Source organism: Peromyscus eremicus, chromosome 12 (assembly GCF_949786415.1).
Source record: "Peromyscus eremicus chromosome 12, PerEre_H2_v1, whole genome shotgun sequence".
In the NCBI taxonomy this organism is placed as follows: domain Eukaryota; kingdom Metazoa; phylum Chordata; class Mammalia; order Rodentia; family Cricetidae; genus Peromyscus; species Peromyscus eremicus.
Window position 1 is genome coordinate 69,212,009 of NC_081428.1, and position 12,438 is coordinate 69,224,446.

Here is a 12,438-nt window from a genome sequence, read left to right on the forward strand (position 1 = left end):
TGTCTTTTTTGTTCAATTAGTTTTCTGCATTCCACATTAAAAAGCAAGAGTAGTTTGCTCAGCAAATGAGAACATTGTGGTGTGTCTTGGGGTGTTGCTTTCTCACACAGAATGACTAAACCCCATGTCTTAGATCCTCTAATGATATTCCAATAACAAGATAACACTACACAAAATCACAAAGCATTAATTCATGAAAATATCAGAGAGATTATCATATGCTAATCACAAATGACATCTATCAAACCAGCCCTGGGAGACAGTGCTAACATCTCTTGAGTTTTTGAGTCTTCTACTAATGGTTCAGAACACATTTACACATTTGCTTATTTAATTTGATTCTGGAAATAAGCAGGCAAAATAGATTAGAGGTAATGATCTCCTTTTAAATAGGTGAAATAACTGAAGCTCAGGAAAATGAAAAACTCCTATGACAGAGCCTCTCCCCTTACTCTTTCTCTCTGTGCTGATTGGGAGACCGAGCCCAGAGCCTCATGTATCCTAGCCACATGCCCAGGCCTGGTTACCTCCCTCTGTCTGTCCCATGATAAGCTAGTTCTCCTGGCAAACTAACTAATCTGAAGACTGCTGACACAATGGTTCTCAGTGACACATAAGAAAGTGTTCTAAGAATAGCACAAAAGCCAAATGGTGGCAGTGTCACCGAGAAAAAAGACACAGACTTAGGCTGCATTTCTTAACTCCAACTCAAGTATTCATTCCCCTGTGTCGTCCATCAAACGATGACTTGCTCTTCTTTATGACTGTGCTGTATCATCTACATTAAATACCAATGTCACATTGATGGTCAGCAATATTAGTATCTCTTATTTATGCCAAGTACCATTAGTAACACTGACCCCAGAAACCCTTAAGCAGAGTAAGTGTATGGCATCAATGCTATGCTTTGTCATAGTCTACAATCCTATTTTAATCTGATTACTTGGCACTTGAACTTTCAATGCAGTGAACTTCCTTATAAACCCCAGGGAATTGGGTTAGCACCAAATAGAGCATAAATGGCCTTGGAAATTGACTTGTGTTACCCTTGGACTCTGAAACAAGCACTGTTGTAACTTTATACAGATGGCCATTTTCTAAGCCATCTACATTTTAGTAGCATACAGAGAACAAACTACAAAAAGTGTTTGAAGCAAAGGCATCATGAAGTTCTAAAGATGTCAACAGATCATGTGGCTTAACCTCCTAACAGTGCAGATAAAACCTGTAGAAAAGAAACTGGCCTACCATGTTGTCATAGATCAGTTGGGCAGCAGGACAGTCTGGCACCCTGAAGGACTTAAAACACTGGATGCCAAGACCAGTACCACATTCTACTGCCTATAACAAAGATAATGAGTTTGTCTTCATTTTTTTAAAAAAATATATCAAATTTTATTTAAAGTTCAGAGTCAGAGAAACAAATGAGGACTGAGGTCAGAGCTGTACAGAACTGAAGTGAATGAACCTTGAAGAGTTTAAGGCATCATGGCTGCTGCTATTAGCCAGCATTTAGGAGCGTACTGGGATAAGGTCAATTACAGATATTAATGACATGTATGAATACTGAAGTAGATTAAACGTTCATTGATATAAGTAAAAACACATGGCAATGGATAGCTTAGAAATATGACAAAAATTACGAATATACCGTATACAGAATGAGTAATGGGAAGTTCACAAGCTCTACGCTTTCTGGGCTCCAGTCTCCCTTTGCCAAGGTCATAAGGCCAACCAGCAGAGGCTTAAAACCTGTTCCCATGATTCCTGCCTACTGCATCCTCATTGTTTGCTTCAGCAAGACATTCCTGGACAATACTTCTGTGAGCTCGTACTGAAGTCTAACGAAAGATGTTCATTGCCAGGTAAGAACGGAGCTAGGAACAGGGTGCATACAAATGAAAGGCTCGACAGAGACCCCAGTGAGGGCTGAGATCAGCGCTGTGCAGGATGAAGCAACTGTAGAAGAATTTAAAGCAACATGCCTGACATCATTCCGTGTTAGGGACAGAACTGAGACAATGTCATCAACTTAGACCTGTCTGTGGGACTTTGTGTCTAGTGGGGCATTGGGTACTGTCTGCTTGTTCTTGATAGGCAGTCAGCTGTGTCTTCTGCCAACACATCACACCTCAGCACACCATTTTCTACCCTGGTAATAAGTATTTCTTCCCATGAACTTCATTAGAATTTTATGTAGTATAGGTTATTCAGTGCTGCGGCAAAATTTCATGAATTTGGTGGAAAAGAGTGGCTTTTCCCTAGTCAGTTGTAACTCTGTTCTACATCAAAGCCTTTGGCAGCAGAGGATTTAACAAATGGCTCTCCTTTTTGGTCACTAATGTACCTAATTTCCATTATCTCCCACGGTACACAGTACAATGATTGGTGTTTAGTAGGCACTCAATAAATATTTGTAGATGAATGAACCTGCTAAATAAAAAGCACAACGGATGCCTACTAAGTCTAACTCTACAGATGTTCAAACATTGGCTTTGCTGATGGTAAATTAATTATGTCTTCCAGCAAAGCTGATGTCACTTCCAAGTCTGCAAGGAGATAACCATCAGTGTGCTTTTAGAGAAAGTCAAGGGGAAATTTCAGGTTGTCGGGAGGAAGGGCAGAGTGCAGGGGAAAGGCAGCTGTGCTCTCTGTGAAGCATGGCTGGGAGGTAAGGTCAGAAAACGCATAATTAGCACTTGTGGCTCTAGGACTCAGTCCTATCCTTGTCTCAGTACAAAAGAGTGCATGATCTAGGAAGCAAGACTTTCTTATGCCCGCACACAATGTGCGGCCCACCAGTACTTTCTCTCTGTAATTCAAGTTTGCTTCCACAGTTTATGGTCAAAGGATGTTGAATTTACGAAGTAGGAGCATCTTTTCTACTTTCTTTGTGTTTCTGATAAAGTGGATGCTGGTAAAAGTAATCGCATGAGCAGGTGTCTGCTGATTGGATCAATTCCGTATAAAATGGCACTTGTGGACGGTGGTTCCAGGCATTGGGGGGGGGGGGGACTACTTAAGGATGTCCTTTCTAGAACAGTTGCTACAGACAGCTTATGTATACATGGGCACCTGATAGTTCTTTCAATTTGACAGCCTGTCTTCTGACCCAATTCTTTTAGAGCAGGAGGAAATTACAGAGGCAAGAATCTCTCCTGGGAACCAAAGGTTACAGAGGAAACACAGCGTAAAGTAAAATATGATATAGTATTTCTAAAATAAAATTTCAACTACGTAACCTTTCTTTCTACCAATTTAGCCCTGAATTTCACAGAAGACATACAGAAAGGAGATCAAGTCCAAGGGTGTCAGTCCAACTTTAAGCTCACTGAATGCAGCAACGACACCTTACTCTACTCATACGTTCTCCAGTGTCCTTACATGATTAACAAGAAAGGAATGGAAAAGCTAGGTTATAATTCATGGCTCTGTCACTAAATGACTTGTGACCCCGGGGAACTAATTTCATCTTCTCCCCAAATGAGGCAGGTTCCTAGGCTTAGATCCCTTCCGTGGTTAACATTTTACGGTTCTAAAGGTGACAAATAAATACGTGAATGGCATATTCCCATTCTAGTGACTGTTGGCTTATCACTCTCATTTATGAGTTGCCAATCCTTTAAGCACAGGAGCAGAGGTGGGGGTACCACTGAGATCTAACCACACCATCCTCACTCATGTCTATACATTAGTGAGGAGGATGGACGAAATATGTAAAAGAATGTATATTTAAATAGAATCAGAAAAACTTTTTTTGTATTTGAAAATTAGGGCACTCAGGAAAAATATATATACATATATATGTATATATACACATACATACATTCATTACTTTTAAGGGTAAATACATTCTTACCTAAGTATAACAAAGGTGTATATCCAGATCTTAGTTTGTAAAAATATCTAGTCCAGTTTACTTCTTTACCTTTACCTTTGTAACAGCTCCATTCCCCTTTCTACCATCAAATGTTTTTAGGGTTTTTTTTTTTTTTGGTGTGTGTGTGTTTGCGTGTGTGTGTGTGTGTGTGTGTGTGTATGTGTGTGTGTGTACATGAATGTGCAGGTGCACACATGAAGGCCAGAAGCAGATGTTTAATGACTACCTTTATCTCTCTCTGTCTTACTCTCTTGGAATAAGATCTTTCACTGAAACTGGAACTTGCTATTTTGGAGTAGGCTGGAGGGCAGCAAACCCCAGCAATTCTCCTGCCTCTTCCTTCACATCCCCACCCAGCACTGGGCTTACAGGCATATGAAGCTAGGCACAGAATTTCACTTGAATGCTTGGGATCCAAACTTAGATCCTCATGTTTACATGGCAGGTATTGGTACCAACCTAGTTGTCTCCCTAGCTAGCCTTCATTTCTACTCTTTAATCAGAAAACAAATTATATCTACAGTTTTCAAAACTCTCAGTTGTATGACCGTGAATGAATCATTTGGGCTTTAATTTTCTAGAAAATGAAAAATTATCTCACATAACTTCTATGGCCACATTCTTTGTAAAACTATAAATCTTGGGTTCCAAATCAATGTTTAACAGCACACTGACTGAATTTACAGAAAAATAACATGTGCTAAGATGGAAGACATAAAGCCCTGGGAGTTACTTATTTAGTGTTGTCAACACTCACTGCTCTGAGCAAATACTTTACAAGAAGTTACCACCATAAAGGAAATACATCTAATATATCTAACTGAGAAAACACTGCACTCCCATGACCCACAGCTACCTTCAAAAGGGAAAAAAGAAAGAAAGCCCAAAAGCCCCAACTTTCCCCGCTAATCAATACCACCTTTTCTCTAAACTACCCATTTTCTACTTTTCCTCCGATGCTGTGGTTTTGAGGTTTTTACTTACTTAGGTTATGTGTGTGTGTGAAAACAAGATCCCCAAAGCCTGAGGCTCCAGCTTCACTACAGGAAGCTGCCCACCCGGAGTCGGTCCACATTCTCTCATCAACAGGGATACTTTGGAAATCACTTTCTTGTCACACAACAATAAAGGGTATCAAGTTCAAATCACCCCGCACCTTAGTTAGGACCCACTAAGCCATTTCCAAAGCAATCGCATGGCCCTGTACAGATCTGAAAGTTCAGACACAGTACGTTAACTGATCTAACTGGTCCATGACCAGCTTGGTAATGTGGTCAGAGGGCATAAAGTGCAAAGGAGAGACTCAGGAGTGGGGAGGTCTGCACTAGGGCCATCCTGGTTGGCTCTCTGTCTAGTGAAGGCAGCATAGTGTCCTGGAGAGCATGGAGGCTCATTATCATCTGGTTTTCTCATCTATGGATGGAAATGAATTTACTGTTCCCTTACCTGGACTGCTGTCTAGCTCAGATGATAAAAGAAGCATGAAAGTGTTTTAAAACTAACATTAAAAACTTTAATTTGACTCATTAAATTTATAGACACACACACACTTTGTTTTTCCTGAGACAGAGTGTCCCTGTGTAGACCTGGCTGTCCTGGAACTCACCCTGTAGACCAGGCTGGCCTCGAACTCAGATCTGCCTGCCTCTGGCTCCCAAGGGCTGGGATTAAAAGCAGATGTGATGGACTCATTTTGGAGGTGCATCTACTAAGGGTGACTTTAGATAACTCAGTCACATGATGTCAGAGTTGGACATTGGAGGAAAGACATAGTGACCACACACAGCATATGGGTGCATCACCAGCTTCAACATCAGAGAGAGGATTTTCACCTATATTTCTCAAGGGTTTTGTTTTGTCTGTTCAAAAAGCTGGTTCTCCATACATAAATGGGAATTTCCAACTCTCCCACCCCATGCCTGTGCTTCTGTTGGCCAAGTCCATTTCACACGTGACTATCTATCAGTGGTTGTCAGGCTAGACCCGGGGTTTCTTTCCTCCAAAATTTCAAATGCACCTAAATCACGTTCCCAGTGTCCTAAGCATCTCAGGTGAGTTTGTGGATATGCTCACTCCCCGAGTGACCCAGCTAGCACAGGGAGGAACCGATCCTCTGTTCTAGAGCTGTTTCGGTCCATGGACGTCATCGGGCCTCCAATTTGAGCTCAGTAGAGGAGGTGTTTAGCACTAAGCGTGGTGAGCAGGTGACGTCAGGAATGACAGTTCATTCCCATCATTCTTCCTTTGGGGTTAACAAGGGCCTCATACTGCCGCTGCTCATGTCTTCTAAGCTGTCCCAGCATCCTTTGGAAGGAAAAGAAAAGCCTAGCTCCAATCACAATCCCATTTCCATGCAAAAGTTCTCACTATCTTCTACTAACAATCCTCAGAGTTAAGTACAAGATTCCCTCAGAAAGAGTTTACCTTGTACTGCTCTGAAGGCATAGCAATTCTTTGAATAGCCTCGGAAACAACTTTGAAATTCACACACATTAGTTTTTTGTTTTTTTTTTTAAATTAAGACAACAGCATATAAACAATGCCAAGACAATTATATTGCATGCTTAAACATACACTGTCAGATATTTTCAGGCTCCTCTCAGATCCAGTACAACATCCACTTTCAGAGATTGGGCACCCAACAGTTTTGTCTGCAGTCCTAGGAGCAGCTCAGTCAGAAGACTGCAATTGGAATTGTGCTGTAGACTCTCGCTCATGGACTGTCTCATAGGCAATTACGTTTCCTTTCTTTTTTTTATTATAAAGAAATGTTCTATTCATTTTACACACCAACTACAGATTCCGCCTGCCTGCCCCCAGCCTTCTTCCCCAACCCACCCCCCCATTCCTACCTCCTGCAAGTCAAGGTCTCCCATGGGGAGTCATCAGAGCCTGGCACATTCAGTTGAGGCAGGTCCAAGTCCCTGCCCGCTGCACCACAGCTGCACAAGTTGTCACACCTTAGGCACTGGGTTCCAAAAAGCCCACTAATGCACCAGAGACGGATCCCGATGCCCCCGCCTTCAAACTGGATGGAAATGGAAATCTTGGAGTCTGTGATCTCAGTCAACACAGAAAACTCTCAGATATCTTCAAAGAGCCATTCCAAGATGGTCTACAGTTCAACTTTTCCTTTATATTTTCCTTGGAAATGACTTGGAAAGGGTAAGGCCTGAGCTGCTCAGTAGTCATGCTAGCCGCTCAGTTTTCTAGAGATTTGCCCTCCGTCATTTTATATCTAATTTTAAAGTTCTCTTTGAGTTTTGAATTCTTTGTAAGTTAGAAGATTTCTAGTTCTTTACCCCTTGGTCACTCTAAGCATCTGCCACCAGAGCTAAGGCTCCCTTCAAATGTAAAGGCACCCTTCTAGTTTTCCACCAAACAGGTAATTCTAAGGGATAAGACCTTGAGCCAAAGCTCAGGTAATACAATAGTTAGTAAAATTTTTTCCAATCTCCAAATGCCTTCTGGTCCTCTCAACTCTTTCTGGATAGAGAGTAAGTGAGAATTTTATCTACTTCCGATGGCCAAACAGTGCTATTTCACTTTTCCTCTTGGTCTTCAGGCGAGCATATGGACCTTCTCTTCTTTCCCTCACACAGGACCATTGTCCGTCCGGACATCCGTATTGAAATCCCCAGGCTGCTCCTGTCTGTGCCCATTGATGGCACAGCTTCTCTGCAGCCGAGAAGGTGATGGGACATGTTTAAATGATGTTAAATGATGGTCAAGGCAGGCCTGTAACAAGTACTTTCGCTCCTGACTTTATGTTGCTAAGCAACATAAGCCAAGATGGCATTCCAACTAGGCTCTGAGGCTGTGCTTGTGAGCACTTTCCATGGAACCATCTCCTTGACACTAGATCTCAACAGGCAACTCATTAGAGAAGGTGAAGTTCAAAGGCCTCAGCCAGAGCTTAGAAACCTTTTAAAGACTTGTCTCAACTGACCCCTCCAACCCATTGCCTAATATTTGCCAATTCCACATGGGGGCTTCAATTCCATTTTTCCCTTTTCATGTCAAAAATTTCCTCATCAGAAATCTTCCCACTTCTCTAGGATCTTCCTATTTCCAAAGTTTAATTAAACTAAGTGTAAAGACTCACCCAAAGCTTAATGACTACATAATTACTTTTCTATTGCTGCCTCTAGATATTCCTTCTTTTCCTGAAATTTCTCAGAATGGTGGCTGCATGTAGATTAAATCACATATCACTTTGTGTTCTGGCTGCAATAACACATCGTAATTTTTCATTGGCCCCTCTGGGACATAAGCACTTTCAGAGGGAAAACCCAATGCCTGTGGAAACACCACCAGATTAGCCTGGACAGATCCAGGCTTTCTACATAAAGTCCATTATTGTTCAACAATCTTGGCACCATTTACAGTTTGTTTACTTTATCTATTTAGGAGAGAATCCTCATCCCTCATTGCCCATCTCTCCAAAGGCAATCTCCCCACTAAACCCCTTCCCTGAGTTTATGATCTAATTCCCTCCATCTGAGGGTCTGGTGTTCAAGGGCATAGGCTTGGTGTACAGCTTGAAACCCAGTTCTACAGCCCATTATTTGTTGATATTGGGCAAAACACTTAACATTCCTGGACCTTAATTCTCTAAGGGGGAACATGATAGTGACATCTACTTTGCAGGATTACATTCTTGCATAAGGATAAAATAAGCTAATTTCTGAAGTTCATAAACTAGAACTGCCATATCATAAACACGCAGTAAAACCAAGACCTTCCCCAGTTCTCTCTGAAGGGTAGAAACCTCCACTTGGCAGTGATTACATTGACTGTTGGTGACACACCTTTTACTGTTGCTAGAATCTAAATTTAAATCAAGTGTTATTGATGGATTTTTAATAGGGATATCTTACTTTCTTAAATAAGCTGCATGTCTCTGGAGCTTTGGTGAACTCTGATTATCGAACATATTCTACATGCCAAGAACTTGGCTGAGTGTGCTCTATAAATATTTCATGCATTGCTCACAATCACAGTATAAGGTAGCTATTGTCTCCACACAGTAGATGAAACAGCACCAGATAAGGCTGAGGGAACAGTTTGTGCAAGTCTTCTAAGCTAGTATGTAGTAGAGCTGAGATAGTTCTAAGATCATGTGTATCTGTTTTCTGAGTGTGTAACATTTACACATTGTTGCTCAGTTTACTTTATCACTGCATACACTGTTGCACAATATCTAAAGCACACACACTCAGAATTTAGCTTTTCACTTTTAATATATCTTAATTATAGACAGCTTACTTTTAATCATTAACATATTTTCAGTGTATCGTGGGTTCTGATATACACCCTCCTCCTATTATACTGAGGATAGTGCAATAAACTTTTACTATACTCCGATATAAGCAGACACCTCTGCCTGTTTCTGTCTTCCTATTTTCCATGCCTTTGTGCCAATTCCCATAATCTTATGTTTAGCCTCACCGTTTGATTTCACTGGCTTGATGCCGTTTCCACAGTGAATTTGCTGGTGTTGACAGAAATGCGAGGGACCATTTGCTCCACATCTTTAATCACCAAGGTGGGAAACTCGGCTTAGGCAATGGAGGGACCTGCTAGTAATACTTAGCTGGTCAGGGGCACAGCAGGGACCAAAATAAGACTTATTTAAAAAATTATTTTTTAACATGTAGTTGCTTATTTAGTGTGTGCAGAGGTGCAGAGAATGGGCCTGGGAGATGTGTGAGTCACAGTAAGCTTGTGTGTGTGTGGGGCGTGGGGGTCAGACAGAGGACAACTTGCAACAGTCAGTTCTGTTCCATGATGTGGGGTTTAGGGATTAAATGGTCACCAGGCTTGGTGGCATATACCTTTAACCTGTTGTCATCTTGTCAACTTGATGTACCAGGGAAGAAGGAACCATCATTGAAGAATTGCCCTCCCATCAGATTGGCCTGTGTGCCCGCCCATCTGTGGCCAGGGTGTCACAGTGGGTAATTTTCTTGGCTGCTAGTTGACCAATAGACCCTATTGGTGATGCCATCTCTAGGCAGATAGGCTTGGGTTGTGTAACAAAGGTGGCCGCAAGCCCGGGAGCAAGCCAATAAGCAGCATTCCTCCATGGTCTCTGCCTTGAGTTCTTGCCCTGACTTCCCTCAATGATGGCCTGTAATGGAGCACAAGGAAACAAACCATTTCCTCCCCAAGTTGCTTTTGGTCATGCTTCTTACCACAGTAACAGAAAAGCAAACCAGAACATTAGCTGAGCCATCTCCCTGGCTCCAGAATCAGAGCTCTTTATTCCCACCTCATAGCCTTTGAGCTAAATTACAGTGATATCTGTGTACAGGAGGTGTATGCCTTTCATACAGCAGTAACACCAACTCCACACACTCTCAGCTTTGGGTCAGTGGCCTCAGTTTGCCTTTCACTGTGTATCAGAGAAGTCACGAAGATAGGAAATACATGAGCATGCAAAAGCCTGTTCAGTTCTCAAGCCTGGAGCCTTTACTCATTACTGTGACCCACGTGACCGTTCTCTACACATCTTTCAAGAACCAACTCAGAAAGCATGTGATGAGACCAACACACAGTAGAGAAAGAATGTTCAGAAACTATTATACCAACTCAAATGGGGTAACTTAGTATCTCTTAAATGTAATGAGAAAACTATCTCCTATTTCACAGTTTTTAATATGTTGCAGTTTGAAATTTATTTTCCCAGAATTAATCTATTTCCATGCTACAAAAATAACAGTTTTTAAAAACAATGAGATCGGCTGGCCAACAATCTCTACATTTCAGATTGATTTTGAGGGTTTGGGTTCAAGGGTGACTTCCGGTTCTTCACAGCGTTCACAGGAGTTCCTAGGACTCCGCCTTTTCCTCTACACACTCACAATCGTCCATGTGTTTGTCTCATCCCTTCTGCATTATAGCTCCCTTGACAAGCTGTGTCCACAGTAGCTCACAAATAACACAGACCTTCGACTTATACTAACGGACTGGGAAGAATAACATTAACTGTTCACAGTTACTCATAGTTTTAAAGAGGGAAGAAGCGACAAACAGAAAAGCATTTTTTCCTCCTGAATTCAGTCATGATAAGACTCGAGAAAACAGTTAAGTCATATCAGATTCCAGGTTTTATTCATAAATATTTAGAGTTACATGCACAAAGATGATCTATCTTTGCCTCATGCAAAGGTAATAAACTGTCCAAAGTGTGTCTTGTTTTTTCATATCAAATAACTCTAAAACACCCTGAGGTTTTAGCACAAGCTCACTGTATTCCTATCCATGGTGGTCTAGTCAGAAATGCAGAGTACTGCATGCATACACACTACCTCTCCTACAATGGATGCAAACACTGCACCAGGGTAGCTGATAATAACCTCCATTCCTCAGTAGGGAAAATGGAACACACCATTTAATTTGAAAGTCAGCTTCAGCCCCACTCACCAAAGTACTCATCAGAAGGGGGATTTTCCATGTCATACAGCATCTTCTTGGTCAGGTGCTCCAGCTCATCTTCTGGCCGGAATGATGGGGGAACAGAAGGAGCCCCCATAGGCCCAGGGTGTCCAGCCTGGAAGAAAACACATAACCATTTAAACTTGGCCTAAACATACACTACAGCAATCTGCTTAACTGGGAAGGAAGCAGCATAGGTCCATCCATTTGTAGACCTGTGTTGGGCACTAAGATTTACTACTTATCCAGTGTCTGACCTTTGACCTTCCACTTAATTTACTTGCCTTTTCTAGATGAGTCTCTCATACTTTAGAATCTGTGTTTCCAGTAGCAGTAATCTAATTTTTCAATAACTGCTAAGTAGTTGCCATGCCATTGTTATTGTAGTAATCAGGAAGATGACCAATAAAGACTACACAGCCTAGAGAAAAGTCTACAGGTACATCAATAAAGATAGCTCCTCTGGAGAGCACGCACTGTCAGGGTTAAAGGAAGCTCTCTCGGAGAGGATTCAGAGAAAAGAGAAAAAATAGATAAGACTTCTTATACCTAGGTGAAGAAACCTCAGGTACCATAAAAAGCTCCTAGCCATTGTGTTTTCCTGTTCAAATAAATGTACATGCTACAGCTTTCACCATGCCCAAGCCAGAACACACTTCTATCACGTCCCAGTTAAGGAAGCTTAGCAACGTTTTCGTGCCATCGACACGAAAGGGAGCTCACTAGATTTCCCTTTCCTACATTTCAACTTACCATTGTCAACAGCACCTCGTATCTTTAACCAGGAAATTATAAAGATAAAAATGCTGTTATTAACAGTTTAGACACGAGGATAGCACTGGCCACTGTCAAGGGGAAGAGAGACGGATAGAGTGTGTGCTTGCTTGGTGTGGACGCACTCTTGCAACGGTTGCATGAGAGTTTCTGTCTTCAGAATCATTTAAGAGTAAATCTTACAAAGCTGAAAGCTGGGTATTCATTCCCCCAACATCTTCACTTGACCTAAGGACTTATCAGGCGCAAAATCCTGTAACACACACATCTCTTTATAGACATTATCATGCCTAACACAGTTTTGCTTAGTTGAGTGATGTCTAAGGCATAGAAGCATTCTCGAC

At 41.7% G+C, this 12,438-nt stretch overlaps 1 protein-coding gene across 1 annotated transcript in view; it reads right to left on the reverse strand.

Annotated features, from left to right (window-relative positions):
• The window catches only part of Lpp (LIM domain containing preferred translocation partner in lipoma), a 547,833-nt gene that overhangs the window by 124,405 nt on the left and 410,990 nt on the right, over positions 1-12,438 (reverse strand). Inside the window, exon 8 of the mRNA XM_059277236.1 lies at positions 11,309-11,435. Coding sequence (XP_059133219.1) covers positions 11,309-11,435 — 127 coding nt within the window. The remainder of the gene's footprint in view (positions 1-11,308; positions 11,436-12,438) is intronic.